The 17,279-nt window shown below is 47.0% G+C and overlaps 1 protein-coding gene across 3 annotated transcripts in view; it reads left to right on the top strand.

The window, feature by feature from the left end:
- ARHGAP31 (Rho GTPase activating protein 31) overlaps positions 1-11,752 on the top strand; it is a 73,307-nt gene extending 61,555 nt beyond the window's left edge. For all 3 annotated transcript variants that reach the window (XM_069020677.1, XM_069020668.1, XM_069020687.1), the window contains 4 exons: positions 1,155-1,214; positions 2,068-2,688; positions 3,024-3,334; positions 4,234-11,752. In XM_069020677.1, the coding sequence (XP_068876778.1) occupies positions 1,155-1,214; positions 2,068-2,688; positions 3,024-3,334; positions 4,234-6,693 (3,452 nt within the window). In that variant the 3' untranslated portion in view covers positions 6,694-11,752. The remainder of the gene's footprint in view (positions 1-1,154; positions 1,215-2,067; positions 2,689-3,023; positions 3,335-4,233) is intronic.
- Positions 11,753-17,279: the final 5,527 nt, after the last annotated feature.

The raw sequence follows: 17,279 nt of genomic DNA, 5'->3' as shown, positions 1-17,279 counted from the left end.
AGAGTTTTCAGCACTGAAGCAGTGTTTTCAGAAGCAGACCTTTTGTGCTGCTGTGTTACACTTCTCAGTGCTCTCTGCTTACAGCCTAAAGTGAGGGAACAGACGAAGTTGCTGCTGGAACTCAGCACTTGCTTTAGCACAGCTTGAGTCTGTGCACACAAATCTGTGACTCGCATAAATTGTGACTTACACAGCTCCCCAGCTTGAATTCTGTTCCTCCTGGAAAGCAGAAACACTGCTCAAGACATCACGTCCTATGAACGTAAAAAGTAGCCAGGACTCCATATAAATGTAAAAAGTAGCTGGAGTTTCTCCTATGCTCATGTGAGAGTCAGAGCTAGAAGCCTCAATTATATAAACAAATGAAGTCCAACAAGCCTGCTCACTTTCTGCTTTACCTACTTTGTGCAACTCTGTAAACAGCAAACTTAACTCCCAGACATTTTCCAGATCTCCATGGACTGTTTTTGGGCTGCCAGAGACTAACTTGTCTTCCTTGCCAGCTACATTTCCCCACCTCCCTTCCTTTTTCAGAGCAGTAACAGCTACAAGCTTCCAAAACCTCTCAGGAACAGACCTGTAGAGTGTATAGTAACAAATGACAGCTTGTTTCTGGACAAGCAAGTCCAGTGAGGATGGCAAGCAAAATAGGTCACTTACTGCCCTCAGAAATTTCCCGGAGTTCTTGCTGGAGGCAGGGTATGCTCACATCAGCAAAAGAGCTGGGAGTGCAACGTAAAAATAACCCAACATTTGCTATCAGGAATGAGAGGTGAGAAGGCATTTATGTCAGTTTAGTTAAAAAGTCCTCCACAACCAATAGCCTGACTAAGTTGGGAAGGGGAGTGGCACATGACAGCTTTGGGGATGCTTAACTGCTTCAGAGTGGAGGTGGTGTTGACTGGCTGGGTTAAGTATAGCTCTCCACATGTCCAGCAGGTGCAAAGCTGTTGTTAGCACTAGCAGATCCCCAGCTGTGTGGACAAGTGTTGTGGGTAATAAGCCATGTGGTGTAGATACAGGGGGGAATGCTTGGAAATGGAAAATGTCTGCCTGGCATGCCTGTCTATATGTATGCAGCCTTTGATCTTTATGGGCTGAAGGCTGCAAAGCCACAGGATCTGATACCTGCTTCTAAAACTCTTTTTCCACAGAAAAAGCAACTATTCGGCCTGCAAAGAGCATGGACTCATTGTGTTCCCTGCCAGTGGAAGGTGAGATACCCATAGCCTACGCTGTAAGGGGGAAGGATTGCAGCTCTGCATTTTCAGCAGCATGGATCACAGAATCACAGAATGGTTTGGGCTGGAAGAGGTTTTAAAGGTCTCCTAGTTCCAACCCCCTGCCATGGGCAGGGACGCCTTCCACAAGACCAGGTTGCTCAATGCCCATCCAGCCTGGCCTTGAACACTGCCAGGGATGAGGCATCCGCAGCTTCTCTGGACAGCCTGTGCCAGGGCCTCACCAGCCTCAGTGGATGCTGCAGTCTGTGTCTGTCTCACCATGTTGTGTATTTATGCCATGGCTGCTGATGTGTGCTCCCACCTCTGTGTGCATGCCTTTTTGACTGTTTTCTGTGTTGTTTATCTCAGTGCACTCACCTGAGAACTACCATTGTGTTTAGCTGCATCTTTATTGGCAGTTGGATTGCTTTGATTTCTTTCTTGGTTATTCTGGGCACAAAAAATCCCATTCGTAGATGAAAAAGGCTTACAATAAGCTAACAAATCCTGGTGTGTGCATTGTGGGCAGTATGTATGTGGGCAGTATGTATGTGGGCAGTATGTAGCCCTAGACTTGGCTGCATCTGATAGAGAAGGGTGTCTAATAAAGCTGATTTCCACTGGAGGGCATTCAATCCAGTGCTGCCTGCCCATTTTGAAGGAGGCCCTAGGGCTAGAGCATAGAAGGTCTTCAGTACATATTGTCTCCATCTATCTGGGGAAATGTGAATGTTCACCAGGGCAGGACTCATCCCTGGAGGGATTGAGGAGGGCTCCTCACAGAGGAAGTTTGTTTGCTAGTGCTTTGCTTCGCACTGACTTGCTCCTGTGTTCCTGTCTCTAGGGGAGGATGACAAAAGCAGGTTCAAACGGTCAGTGACTACTGGAGGATTCTTTGTTCCCACGAAGATACGGACAGGAGGCACAGGCAGCTCATATGACCTCAGCAAGGAGAATGAGTGGGAGCGGGAAGGATCTGCCATGGGGGCCAAAGGAAGTTCAGAACTGGCTGGGGAGAAAGGTCCTCCCTGGACACCACAGGTGAAGTCACCCCCTGAGCAGCTGAAGGTTTTCCGGGTAGCAGAGGATGTTGAAAATGAGCAGACTTCAGCCAAAGGAGTGCTCATGTTCTACACCTCTGAAACAGCCACCAAGTCAGGCTTTCCAAGCAGCCTCTTTCCCTTGGAGGCCTCCCCTCGTCACCAGAGGAAAGCCCTGAACATCTCGGAGCCATTTGCTGTCTCTGTCCCACTGAGGGTATCCGCAGTCATCAGCACCAACAGCACACCCTGCCGCATGCCCACCAAGGAGAAGCATTCCCTTTCCAGTCTAGAGGAGCTGTCTTCTCTGGTGGAGAGCACGAGCCCCTCTGCTCTGGAGGCAGGGACCCACACAAGGACAGAGCAGGCAGCAGAGCGCAAGGAGAAACAGCCGGGGCCAACTCTGCCAGTGGCAGCATCCAGAGGTAAATTGTGTTAAGGAGAGGGATATGGATCCTCAGTTGGGCTGCTGGAAGTGCCCTGCAGCTTGGTGGTGTGGAGGTTTCTCCAGCCTGGCTTGTGGCAGGAAAGAGACCAACCTGTAGCAGGGTGGGTGTTGACTCTGATAGCAGGCCAGGGTGGTGCTTGTTGCAGTAAGGAGTCTGGGGAGGTGGGTGACCTGCCAGAAATGTCTGGGTGTGCCTGGAGGGGGCTCTTTAGCTTTGTTAGTTGGTGTTGGCTCTTAGCAGCACTGCTTTGTCCCAGGGCACAAGTCCTCACTCTCAAATAGTTACATTGTTCGTTTGTGTTTCTGATCCAGGCTCTCCTCCCGAGGAGCTGGTGGCAGCCCGGAAACCTGAATCCGTGGAAACTCCACAGCCAGCAGCAGAAAATCAGGAGATGTGTGGGCAAAGCAGCTGCACAAGCAGCACCAGCAGCCCCCAGCAGTCTTCAGAGCAGAGTCCCACCTTGGAGCAAACACCAGCTTCGGAGTTCCATAAGGGGCCACTCCCAGCAGACAAAGCAGAGCAGGGACAGCTCAAGGTGAAGGATGTCTCCTCAGAAGGCAGCTGCGACCAGCAGGAGACTGAGATGGCTAAGACAGAAGAAGGACCGCGCCTAAGAAATGTGGTAAGGAGGAAGGCATGAGAAAGGTGGGGGACCATGTCGTGGTAGTGACTGGGAGGTTGTTTAAAGTTTCATTGTGTGTCTGTAGTTGGGAAAACTCAGTCTGTGACTTAGGCAAAGCAGCACCAAGACTTGACCATGGGCTGATTTACTTCACTTCTATGAAGTCACCGTGTGGTGATTTACCTTTATGTAACTACCTACTGTCCCCTTTTGGTCATCTTTTCCAGTAACTGTACAATTTCAGTCTGTACCATCTGTCTGCTCTGAGACTCTCCAGATGTGAGACTGTCCGGATGTCTGAGCATTTTGACCCGTGGTCTCTGAATTCCCCTTCTAATTTTGCTGTCTCATTTGTCCTGGGCAGTCTGAACAGTCCTTTTTACTTCCATTCTCTACACACAATTTTATTTTTTTAATTCTTACTATTTTTTGCCTCCTCTGTATCTCTAGCAAAGCCTTTTCACCAAGTTTCTTACAGCGATACTCATCTCTGGACAGCTATTTAAAGATCTGTTGGCATAGCTCCTTGAATAGATTATTCATTCGAGTTTGTGTGCAGTTTGGGAATGCATATTCTCTGGCAAGGCCAAGTGAGCCTGAATGGGAATTGCTGAGAAATGGGCTGGAACATTCCAGCTACTCATTCAGCTCACTATTTCAGTGTATCTGTCCAGGCCTCCTTTTGGCTGCACCTCAGACCTTCTCCTCCATAAACCCACTTGTTTATAGATGTATTTTCTTCCTTGAACTGGTAGCAGTCTATGTGTCTGTGTTTCTGTACCCGTGAGTGTGCTCATCCAGGAGCCTGGCTGTTCTGGGAGGGCTGCTTGGGGAAAATGGAGGGGTATTTATTGGTAAGTTGTGAGCTCCCAGGTGATGGCATTTCTTGTGTTTTTCAGACTGAGGAGGACCTGGCAAATGCCCTTCTAGACCCACTGTGGCCAGAGATACAGCAAGAACTGAAAATTATAGAACCTGAAGAGGAGCTCTTGCTCTTGCCAGCAGCTGTCCCCAAGACAAGCCCAGTTTCTGAATCCTCTTCTCCAGAACAAACAGAAAGTCTTTCCTCTGGCCCAGGGCAGAGTACAACACTCGCTGAGCAGAAATCTGAAAGCAGAGCTTCACAGATAACTCAGGTGCCTTTATTTGGTGGCAGTGGCATGGAGCAACAAGACAGCCTCCCCAGCTGCCAGTCTGATGCAGTTGCACAGCAGAGTGGTGCTTCAGCCCTACCCAAACTGGGCACTCTTCCAACAGGCACAGCCACTCCAAAGAACCACCACTCAGTGGTGGACAGCAGGAGTGAATGTCTCGCTCCTACCATCGACTGGAAGCTTCATGGTCAATCAGAATTTAGTGAGATTGCCCCAAGTGATGGATTTTCTTGTTCCAAAGGAGCATGTCCGGAATCAGGGAAGGAAAAAAATAGCACTTGTCAGCTGCAGAGGGAAAAGGATGGTCTTCCCAGAGTCCAGACTCAGAGGGAGAAGCATGAGATAATGACTACTGATGAAAGGGACACATTCTCCTCCAAGGCACTGAGTGGAGCTGGAATCCAGGAGGTGAAGGAAGGCAGTGCTATTAGCAGAACCCAGGATGCTGGTGACCAGGATGATGAGGATGCCTGGACAGATAATGTACAGAGCTTAGAACTTGTGGAGCCATGGGAGGATCACCAGTGGGTTACAAGCCCTCTCCATTCCCCCACCTTTAAGGACTTTCAGGAGAAAATGAGACAGGAGTTTCAGCCACAGAGCCAGAGAGCAGAGACAAGCCTTTCCCTTAGACCACGATTCAGTCGCAGCCTCTCCCTGGACAGTAAAGACACAGTGCTGAGTCTGTGGACTACCCCCTTCTCTTTCATAGATGCCACTGACCAGCAGCAACCATGCGGTGACATTCTGCATTCAGGGACTTGTGAGCTGTCCAAAACACAACCCATGTCCCCCTCTAGTTTGGGTAAAACTCTGCAAGATGGGAATGGCCCAAGTCCTCCAGATGAACCTTCAAAACCTGAGTACCCCCTTATCAGGGAGAAAGCATCAGCTGAGAAAGCAGGACCCTCCAGAGTCCTTCTTTCAGAGACAGAGGGAAAGAAAGTGCATGCGAGTAAAGAAAACCCTTGGAGCTCAAAGCTTGAGTTGTCCTTGCCACACCAAAATAGCCCAGGCAGTTCTTCACAGACAAAGAACACAAAGGAGGAGTTATCCATCTCTCAGGACACTGCCCTGGGAGGAGAGACTGTCACCAAAGCATTGTGTTCTGCCGCTGAGTCACAACCGAGTAATAAAGGTGAAGAAACACCTCGCAAAGTAAAGACCAGGCCTTCATCCCTCAACCTGGATTCACTCTTCCCAGCCCCAGATTTCTTTACATTTGAGAGCCTGTCCATGCCATCTGCCCCTGGGAACCTTCTGTATGGGCAGAAGGAAGTAAAAAGCAGTGATTCTGTCCCATCCCTGCCGACACACTGCCCTGCTGCCAGTAGAGGTGTTCCCTGGGGGTCTCGTTTCAATGCCCCCGTGGATCTAGACTTGGATTACCTAGCAGTGGCCCATGCCACCACTGGCCGTCGTAACTCTGCCCCGGTCAGCGTGTCAGCAGTCAGGACCTCCTTCATGATTAAGATGTGCCAGGCTAGAGCGGTGCCTGTGATACCGCCCAAGATTCAGTACACCCAGATCCCCCAGCCCCTGCAGGCTCAGAACACTGCTCCAGCTGCTGAGAAGAAGGAAGCAGAAGCCAAGCAGGCCATCAGGCAAGCTCCACGGGTGGCATGGAGCTACCTGGAGGCCCCCAAGAGCCCGCTGACAGAGAAGAAAGCCAAAGCAGAGAAGGAAAACAGTGACCCAGCTCAAAAGGACTCAGCCTGTCCTTGGCATGGCAGCCTTGGCTCTCCACTGGAGCCGTCTCAGTCCAGTCATCACCCTGCTCTGGATGCCCCTGTTCTGCGCCGAAAGCGCACCTCTGGCGGGGAGACAGCTGGAGATAACCCACAGTCTTCAAAGATAGAGAGGCCATCGGGGTTCTCCAAACCCTCCTACAGATCTAGGCCTGGGAGGCCCCAGAGTCTGATTCTCTTCAGTCCCCCTTTCCCCATCATGGACCACCCCAGCTCCTCAGCAGACTCCAGGGTGTTGTTGTCACCCATCCGGAGCCCCACTCAGACCACCTCTCTGAGCCCCATTTGTGGCGATCTGTCCGACCCTGCGCGGACAACGCCTGAAGGGGTGACGCTGCGGAACAAAATGACCATCCCCAAGAATGGCCAGAGACTGGAGACCTCTACCAGCTGCTTCTACCAGCCCCAGAGGCGCTCTGTGATTCTGGATGGACGAAGTGGGAGGCAGATTGAGTAGCAGCTGTTTCTCCTATTCTTCTTCTGTGATGGTTGGAGTGGGAGTGTCCAAGACCAACTCTGTTGCCATTTTGCTGTTGTTATGACTATTCTCTGCAAGATGGACCTGAATCCTTTATGGTTTCCTGCAAAGCTTTTGCTATGGAAGGTCACAGTATCTTTGTCGTGCTTTTTGTTCCCCTTGTCTCCCCTGCCCAGTTCCTCACTGTCTGTCTTTTTTTTGGTAAGCCGGTCCCAGGGAACTTGCATTTCTCACACCTATTTTCTAACAAGCCCTGTGAAATTCTCATCCTCCCTATGGAAAAAAGGAAAAGTAAATCTCTGTATAATTAGAAAATAGGGCTGAGAGGAAACACTCTTACAAAACACTGCAGCCCAGGGTGCAGGGGTAAAACATCTGCTGAGGAGCTAAGTCCAGATGTTTGGGAACTCCTACCATTGTTTCCCAGACACCAGTGAAGGACTTTCTGATTTACGCAGTGTAAATAAACAGTGCAGGAGGCTGGGGATAGCTGAAGTGGAAGGTGAAGCTGGCATGAGCAAATCACACAGGGAGTGAGACACCCAAGGATGTTCCAGTGATAAAATACAACCTGAAGAGACTGCCTCCAGCTCTCTCCTTGCAACAAAGGAGATGCTCTTTCCAGCATGTGCAAGGGCTGGAATGAAAGCAGCTGGACAGGAAATGCCTAGCTGTTCTTTTAGTCTTACAAGTCTTGCTCACGAGTTTTGTGTGCTCAGTCACACCTTCCTGGGGCACACGAGATCCGTGTGGCTGAGGAATGAGTGTGCAGCTGGCTTCCCAGTGGTAGAGACCCCTCAGGCTGATCGAAATGAAAGCCAAAGCAAGGTCATAACAAAGGCCAGTATCAACTATTTTCATCATTGCTTAAAGCCAGATGACACCTCTGCAGCTATCTCCAGCTGAGCTGCACACTGCCAACAGCAGACAAAAGCAAGAGGATCTTCTTATCTCCACATCCTTGGGCTACTGCCCTCTTGCACCCTGACTGACATATCTTTGACCCTTGGTCTTTCATTGCCACTGTGTGGCATGTCCCCAGGTGCTTCTTCTCCATTTAAACTTCCTCTCCTATGATTTTACACTGTTTCTTTGAGAGCGTGGCTGGTTGCCACCTCCCTGGACCTCAGTGCTTTCAGATTGATTAAGAGTATGGTAAAGAGGATGATTTGTGGGACGGCAGAACCGATCGTGAACAAGTCCTGAGAGGAGGATTTGAAGTGAATTAAACTCTCTCCTGAAGGGAACATTAATGTTACAGGCAAATACATGTTCAGATATGCAACAGCTGCAGTGGGAATAGAATTAAAGCTTCCTTTATAAAGCCTCTAACTCTGCATTCACCACAGGCTCATCTATTGCCTGATCTATGGCTGTGGGCGACAGCAAAGTCAGGTACAGCCTGTGCTGTCTCTGCAATTTAAGTGTCACTGGTGACTACGGAGGAGATGGGAACACAGTTGCTGCCAGCACTGAGATTGTCCCTGTGATGTGCTTGCAGGGGCCATCATTCCTGGAAATGTCTGAGTCCGTAGGCCCTCGGACGGGTATGATGGGCTGTAGTTTAAGCAGTAAACTGTTAGGAGGTGCTATAGCCACCACAATGAGTGTCAGCCAGAATTTCCCCAAAGATGTGATTTTAGGGCTTTGTTTTCTGAAGTACTGGCAATTTCCAATGGTTAGTAAACTCAACCCATGAGCTTCTAGTCTGTACTGACTGTGTCACTTTATTAGTGCCATTATGGCTGGAGGGCCCTGAGCCCCCCCATAGAGGGCTCTCTCTGAACTCTTTGATTGCTAAAGGAGAGATATACTGGAGTATTTTTGAGAATTCTGGGCCTACAAATGCAACCGATATATCTTCAGCAGAATTTTCTCCTTCCATATCCGAAGGGAATGTGAAAAAGCATGAGGGCTTTTCCTTGTCACCAGCTGCAGTCTTTGACCCTCCCCACTGCACTCTTTATTTGTGTCTAGTGCCACATGGGAACAGAGCAGAAAACTAAGTCCATGCTGTCAGTTTTTTTGAGGGAGATTATTAAACCAGATGAGAGCCTGGAGTTCTTGTTTGGGTCCGTGTTCTCTCACAGGCAGCAGCCTATGCTTTACCTGGGCAAGCTGTGGACAGCAGGCCCAGAATATGCAGCTTCATGACAATTGTATTATTCTACTCCCAGACCATAACATGCCTGTGCAGCCTCTTATTAAAACTAGGGAATTTCCAGTTCTTCATGCTCCTCATAGTTAGCACAGCTCCACACTGCATTTACATGGCACTGCCTCATGAGAAAGCTTTTAATCACTGTGGCTGGCTTAATGACAAAGGGAAGGTGTGATACGAGGTGTTTGGTAAGGTTTTAGAGGAAGTAAAATTTGTGGAAATGATGTCCAGTTATTTTTGGCATCAACAAAGTAGTTCACTTTGGGCAAGGAGTTACAGCCTCTCAGTTCCTAGAAGTTTTGACTGCCAAGGCACCTGGAAGGGAGCTAGAGAAGCTCACAAAGTAATGCATCAAACAGAAAAGAAAATGTGATGAAACCTTGGCATGTTAAAACAATTTTTTTCCCCTCCTTATTCTTGTATAAGCTGATCTATGAACAAGAAATGAGGTCTGGCAATTTGTATATAATACACTGTCTCAACTCTTAACAGCATTCCAGTAAGTAATAGTGCTTTTGGCATAAGTGGTGAAACTCCTGCAAGAGAAAATTATTAGAAATCTTTATTTGATATTAAAGATCAGCCTCAACTAAAATCTGTATCCAGACTATACTTTTTAAGGGTGTTTAAGAATCTGAACTCAGATCTGGGTCCTGGATTTTAATTAAGCAGAGATGCTGTAATAATATCTCTATTCTGTAGCTTGATCCCATTTCTTATCTACAATTTCATCTCTAGCCTTCAGCTGATGTATCAAGAACACTTAAAGTAAAGCCCCAGGTCCTGCAGAGATGAAAGCACGTTCTTGGTTGCAAGGTGCCCTGTTGCCCTTGTTGCCCAGGTGTCATCGTTCCCCGCTCCAGACTCAGCCTTCTGCAGAGCCTGTAAAGCTTGGTGATGGATCCATGCTGATCCTGGGACCTGCAGTCACCTGAAAGACCAGAGCTTGGGAGTTGGACAGGACCAGAAGACAGATGCCATCTCCCATTGAATGGTGCTGCCTGGGTGGCAGGAGCTTCCTGAGATCCAGCTTTACTAGGCTATCCTCAGTGTCAGTTTTGGGTCAGACCTGATCTCTTTAAGAAAGGATTTTCTTCTTTCTTGTGGTTTTTCTTCTTAGTTTTTGATTCGTTTTCTATTGTTTTTGTTTGTTTGGGGGTTTAGTTTCTGTTTTTCCTTTGTTTATCTGTGAAGCATTATGAAGAGGGATAGATCAGATTTATGGGAGATGAGTCTGGCCCAAGAGAGCCAAGCTAGTTTTTCTTGGTATTACTGAAAGGACCTTCCTAAATAGACTGGCTCATCATCTGCAGCTCCACAAGGATCACTTCAGAGACCCTGCAGTACATTTAAATTCTCCCGAGACTGTGAAAAGTAAAGGCTATTCCCCAGTTTGCAGATGGCCCCAGTATCAGACATGACAAAATATCACCAGCATGTGTTGCTTGTGAACTTTTACCAGTGGAGGACAAGTGAGTAAATTTCACTTATTCTTCCCATGTAGTCAGAGGGTTGGTGCAGCTTCTCTTAAACATACTTCAGAGGGAGTGGGCTGATCTGGCAAAGGTGAGAATCCCTGATGGAAAGCAGGGGCGTGGATGATGTTAGCTCATGTGGGAGCTGCCTCACTGGCAGGAGAGGAAACAGAAATGAAGATTATATTTTACCTTATAAACTCCAGTCCTCTGGGCTGTCCATCTCATGCTATCACTGCAGAAAGACTGAAGTACTTAATTTTTTTGCCTTTAGAGCTTCAGAGGAACTTAGGTCTGTATTAGAGAGGATCCATGAAGCCTGCAATGTTTTCCCCCATCCAGAGTCCAAATGGTGCAATCAAAATATTTTTTTCTTTCTTTATGGATTCTGAAACCCCTGTAATGGTGAATATTTTAAAAATTTATATATATATATATATATATAAAAGATCATTCTATATAAATGTATTAAAAGGAAGTGTAATTAAAATGAAGGAATTTCCTAAATAGTATTTTACACATCTCTGATACTTGGGCTGATGCATGGGACTGTTTTCTGCTGCTACATTTGCAGCACTGAGAGTGTGAGATAAATGGCTTTTTGCCCACAGATTAGCTAATTAGTTCTGGTTAATCTGTGGTGGGCAGAAGGCCTGAATCTGCCTTCCTCAGAAGGATCTTGCCCTGGGAAGGAAGTGACAAGATCAGGGGAGACCAGAGTTCAAGGGTTGATTTAGCTTTCCACCACAAGCTTCTCCCCAGTCCTTGAAAGTGCAAGCAATCTACTGAAGCATATACCACCTTTCAGGCATGCCCAGGTTTTGCAGTTGTCCCTTTTGCTTCTCTCCATCTCTAGAAAAAAATGACTAAAAATCTCTAGGGGTGGGGGGAGAAGCTGCAGCTGATCCCGATTTTGTTTAACCTTTGCTTGCCCCTAATTGATGTAAAGGCTTGGTGATAAGTAATGCTGCTCCAAGCAAGGAATGGAAAACTTCCCATTGAGTTCAACTGGAGATGGAGTAGGACTTTAACAGCCCCAGAAGGGAAGGATGGCAGAAGGCAAGAACTTTCTGATAGCTCCATGCAGCAGTCCAGACCTTGGATCTTGTGCTTGCAGGCACTAGTCCCCTTTGAAATATTATGTGCTGCCAGGTCAAGAGAAGGGCTGGAAGCTGGACACTATGAAGAGGACTGTCTCCATCCCATGGGCCCTGGCTTGTGATTATTTTTCCTGCTAGCTCTGAAGAATTGCAGTTTTGTTAAGCTTTTTTTCTCTGTGTGGACTTGGCTGCCTCTGTGCCTGATTGTTTAAAAAAAAAAGAAAAGAAAAACAACAGCCACAAAAGAAAGATGTTTTGCCAGGTCTCAGCCATGAGATTAAACTGGAGTTTTTATAAAAACAGATCTGTGCCCTAGTGATGTTTTGTAACATTTTATTATTTTTCTGGATTTGGTTTATGAATGCAGTGCAAATGCTTTTGTCATCCTCTGATATGGAGTTTGAGCCCCTCTTTTGTTTTGTGAGTGGCCAGGGCACTGATCTGTGTTTGTGTGGGCTTTGATGGTGGGGATTGAAGGTTAGGGCCTGACCACACACTCTTCTGATTGGAGGTTATGGGAACTGCAGTTGCTTTGCAGCTCTGAAAATGAAGTGAGGGCTTGGAGATTTCTGTAGAATTAATGGTATCTGAAATGCTTTAAAATTTTCAAACGTAAAATTGTCTTTTTTCTTACCATTTCTAGTTCTACTAGGCTGAAGTTTCAGTGGTGTGCTACCATGTCCTCCCATTTAGCACACCTGCAGAATTCTGCCTTGCCTGTGATAACGCAGAGCAACTCAGAGTAGAGTATGGAAAAACTTTGTGATCCCAGTGCTTGTACAGCAGAAGCCAAGCTGGAACAGGGGAAGTTACTATGAAGGCCTCTGGTGCATCATGTATGCACTTCTGTTGATTTGTAAAGGACAAGCAAGAACTTAAACAAATTATGAATTTAGTTCCTTGGCTCTCACTGACCCAATCTCTGAGCTGTAGCATGGAAGCAAATATTGTTATTATGTGTCTCTAATTCCATCCTGGGAACAAAGGGAAAAAAAAAAAAAAAAAAAGAGGGGTGTTCTTGTGCTTGTAGCCTCAGTGGACATATCTGCAGTGTAGCTTGCTCTGTGTTCTCTCTAAAAGGCAGATGAATCATCAGGTTAAATGAAATATTTTTTTTCCTACTCAGCTGCTGAACTCAGGTCTTGACTCCCTTTCCTACCTCCTTCATGACTTCAGTTTCCCTTTAGGAAAATGCCTGGGTTGTGCTTCCTGCTTACCATGGCAACTGGCACACAAATTGAGAGAGAAAACCATGTTTGTTGGACTCTGGAATTGTTGTTAGCCAGAGCCAATTATTACTGCTGTATGAGAACCAGTATTTTCCTATTCTTTGTGCCACAGAGTCTAGCACTGGCTTGGCCATAAGGCAAGGGGAGAATCTCAGACTGCCCCTCAGCATTCCCATGGTTATGAAAATTAGGCAAAAGGCACACTGCAGACCTGCTCATGCTCCAGTCAGCACTGTGCCCTAAATCACGGTGCTTAAACATATGGAAATGCTTGAACACAATTTCAGCCAGTTTCTTTTGCCTGCCTGACTCAGGGCAATGCCCTGTGTAGGTTGTATTGGAAGCCACAGCTAAACATCTTGGATACTTTCAGCTAAGCCAAAACCAGGATTAAGCAAGTTCCCAACCTGGCTGTTAACCAGGAATCAACTTATCCCAGTGCCAAGGAGCATTTGACACTGGTATTTCATGCATCCTCACTGCAACACAGAAGTCCAGCAGCTCTGGGCACCAGGACATCCCACTGGTATCCCACTGGATGGGGCTAAAGGTCAGCTGGCAGCAAAGGGGAGGCAGGCAGTGTGGGGAAGGGAGACTGGCACAAGGCACCACCACCAACAAAAAGAACAGAATCATAACAGCCAAGATGGAGAAAGGCAGTGAGATTTCTAAGTTCATATTCCATCTGAGTAGGATAAAGTTTTCAAAGAACATGCCTCACCACAAGGGTAAAGGATGAACAGTTTCAGAGGTAAGGATTAGAAATGAATGGAATCTGCAAAGCTTAGAGGTGCCCAAGTCCTGCTGCCCTCAGAAGTTAGACACAGTGTGAGTGTTAAAACTAATGTTTGCCTCACTCCATAATTAAACAGGGTAGGTATTTTCTTATGTCTTATTAGCAGACTGCAGTGTGAGATGAACTATGTTTTGCAAACCTAGACAACTCCTAGGAATTACGTTTGCAACTTGGGTCCAGATCCATCTTAAAATGGGACCTGTTTTCTTCCATAGCACATCTGCTGCAGAGGGTACACCTCTCTGTCATTTAAATCCCTTATCTGAAAAGACCAGGAAATATTTGAATTCAGTGAGAGGAAATGACTTCCAAAAAAACTTTGTAGCTGCTTAAGAAAGAACCACATGGTACAAAAACATGGCAACAACCAGAGCTGGAGAAAGGAGAATAACACACATGATGATTATTAAACAGAGGAAGTTTCCAGATAAGTAAAACTCAAAAAGGAAAAAAACTCAACACCCAGCCATAAGATTGAGTTGAACCAGTCTGAAGAATATCAGGCAACATTTCGTAACAATCAGGAAGAATAAATCAGAAAAAATGTGTGCTCACAAACCGCTTTACTTTTTTTTGCAATGTGAGGTAATTTACTTTAAACACCAAGGGTCAGACAGTGTACAAGGACTAGGCTGGTTATTTACAGGGATTTTTTGAAGTGACTTGGCTTTACAGTCTCCAGCCTCCGTGCCAGCCACCATACCCTGCTAAAGGTGAGCATTGCTTTGGGAAAAATAGAGAAGTCCTGCATGGGTTCACAGTTAGCAACAGCTCTGGGTAGCCAGAGCAGCTCACTGCTCATCACTTGTCTCTCTTGCAGGGTTTATCTTCACTAGCTGATGTCTGAGGTGGCCACCTAAAACCAGAAACTAGACAAAAATAAGAGAATAAAAGGAGGTATTTATTTGAAGGGCCTTCAAAGGTACACCCTGGGCAGTCAAAAGGCTACACCCAAGATGGACCCTGGGTCATGGGTTCTTCACACTTTTATAAGTTTGGTCCGTTTGCATATCAGGGTCCGTTTGCAATCATAACTTCAGTTAATGATGTAATTACCCCAAGTTTGCCCCCACTTCTCTAGGCTGTAGTTTACACATTTTGGGGTCTGGTGTCCTTGAAGAACAAACCTAGAGAGGCTTGTTATGTCCAACCAGCATGAGAGAACAGCAGCTAACAGGCCACAAGGAACTTCAGAGTTACACACCAGGCAGTACAGGATTTGAAAAATAGAAAAGTTAAAACCTAAGGCATCAGAGTGATCATGTGACAACTGCACATGTCCTTGCCTGTGATGTAATTTCACCTCCTGAGCAGGTCAGGAACACCCTCACCTTTTTTCCTGTTGAGGATAAACCCCCAGCGGTCATATTCCACTCCTCCCGAAGCAGGATCTCCTAAAGATAGATGCCTGAGATTACAGGGAGAGCTCTTGCAGGAGGTTCCCAGCATACCACACATTGCAGGGGCTTTCCCCAGTTGCCAAGGAGGGCAGGGCTGCCAAGGGTTGGCTTTGTTTATGAGTTAGTTTTACGTGATTGGTCCTGATAAACATTTGCTTGGCATGAGTCCCTGCTATAAGGAATGCGAAAAACTAGGATGCCAGGGCAGTGAGCAGGAAAGGGAATAAATCACCCATGCCAGAGGATACTGACCACCACTGGCAGCCTGGTTCCCAGTTTTCCCAATGAGGTGGGTAACCAAATGCAAGTATGGCACAGAATGGCCATTGTATGTTGTACAGAAACCAGCAAGGTAAAGAAAAGCAGGGCCTGAAAGAGTCTGTGCAAAGAGGTCTCCTGCAGAAGTGAGGGGAAGGGAGGAAGAGGTAGGAAAACCTGCTGGAAAAATGGGGTAAAGGCAAAAAATACACAAAGGCAGCCCCACGTTGCCACATTGCCTGAAGGAACAGAGACCTTCAGTACTACCAGCCACAAACATTCGGCAGTGTGAAAAACACCAGGTTACGTTTCTGTGTGTGTGGGAGGGGAGCAGCTGAGGGTTTGGGATTCTTTCTGGATTGGAGGATGTGCCACTCCATCAATTATGACACAGAGGATGCTTCTCAGTGAGACTCTTGATTTCTCAGAGCCGGGAATATTGCAATAAATTAATAATTTAAAATACATTTGGTGACTCCATGGGAGAATTGAAGAGAGAGAGAGAGAGAGAACTGTGAATATTCACACCTACAGAGAATAAATACACAGAGCAAATCTGCAAACAGACCATACGACTTCCACCTGGGGCATTTTATTTTTCTTCATCCTGTCTTAGCAGGATGTCTTAGTCCAGCAGTTCTCATGCACACATGCCTACAGCCTGCTCTGAAGACCACGTACATCCATGCCTTCAGGAAGCAATCCAAGCAGCTGAGAATGACCAGGATTTCTTTACAAGTCTCAGCTGACACATAAACCTGATCACCATCATTCCTGTCAAAGACTCCATCCCTTCCTCACCCTTTCCCAGGCACCCCAGGTAAAGAACTTGCAGAGGCTGGAATCAGCCTTCAGAAGCATGGCTTTTTCTGATTTTTCAGCAGGATTTTTTAAATATCCTGCTCAACATCATTCTGTCATCAGTCCAATCTCCTCCTACCCCCTTAGTTCAGGCAGGCAGATAAAACTTGGTTTTTCTGGATGCACTGTGGCATGTTTGACCCTTCTGCACAGATCCACCATTGCCTGGATCACTTGGTCACAGCTTTTATTTTTTTAGTACACAAATCATGAAGTGCAATGGGAGGGAAAGGCTTAAGAAGCAGAAAGCAAATTTGAAGAGCCCAAACCCAAATTGACTTGAGCTGCCATTTATGTTATAGGTCAATGGTATAATTTGCAACTGTTTGGGGCAGTTAATACTGCAATAGTCTATTTAAAGTAGTCTCAGTTTCTCTTCTCCTTCAAAATCCTGAAGCATTTTCCTCTGTATTAAATGCAGTGCTGTAATCATACCACATTTAGATGTAGCAGAAAGGATCTAGGTCTGAAGAAGAAGACCAGAGGAGGAAAATAGTATTTGATCTTACCTGCTTCTGTGGTCCTCCAGTTTTCTCCAGGCTGAATGTCCAGTGACATCCATATTCAGAAGGGCTTACTAGCCTCTAGAAAGTCCCACAGCCACTTGTTTCACCCATTTGCAGAGCTGCTTGAGTTTCAGAAACAACTTGAGCAAGAGGCCCTTATGCAGGAGGGCAGCTATCCATGACAGCTGCCATGACCAAGAGTTGCTGGAGGGTTTGGCTGAGCAAGGACAGGTCTCTGTGCCTGCCATGTCCTTCCTGCCCCATTCCTCTCCTCTCCTCTCCTCTCCTCTCCTCTCCTCTCCTCTCCTCTCCTCTCCTCTCCTCTCCTCTCCTCTCCTCTCCTCTCCTCTCCTCTCCTCTCCTCTCCTCTCCTCTCCTCTCCTCTCCTCTCCTCTCCTCTCCTCTCCTCTCCTCTCCTCTCCTCTCCTCTCCTCTCCTCTCCTCTCCTCTCCTCTCCTCTCCTCTCCTCTCCTCTCCTCTCCTCTCCTCTCCTCTCCTCTCCTCTCCTCTCCTCTCCTCTCCTCTCCTCTCCTCTCCTCTCCTCTCCTCTCCAGTTCTGAAGGCACAGTCACACAGAAAACTCTGTCTGTGTTGCAGGGAAACCATTTCTTCCTCAAGCTCTTTGCCCTTATATCTGCCTCCTTCTCTTCCCCAGCACTCTGGCAAGGAACTATTTGGCTGCTGAGTCTCTGGAGCACGCTGCATCCTGGTGCTTTACCCTCTCTGTTACAGCATGTTAAAGCCTGTCATTGTCCTGCCCCACATGTCCCAGACACAGA

This window comes from Aphelocoma coerulescens, chromosome 1, assembly GCF_041296385.1.
Source record: "Aphelocoma coerulescens isolate FSJ_1873_10779 chromosome 1, UR_Acoe_1.0, whole genome shotgun sequence".
Lineage (NCBI taxonomy): Eukaryota > Metazoa > Chordata > Aves > Passeriformes > Corvidae > Aphelocoma > Aphelocoma coerulescens.
Note: the sequence above shows the minus strand (reverse complement) of the source record. Positions and strands in the feature narration are given on the sequence as shown.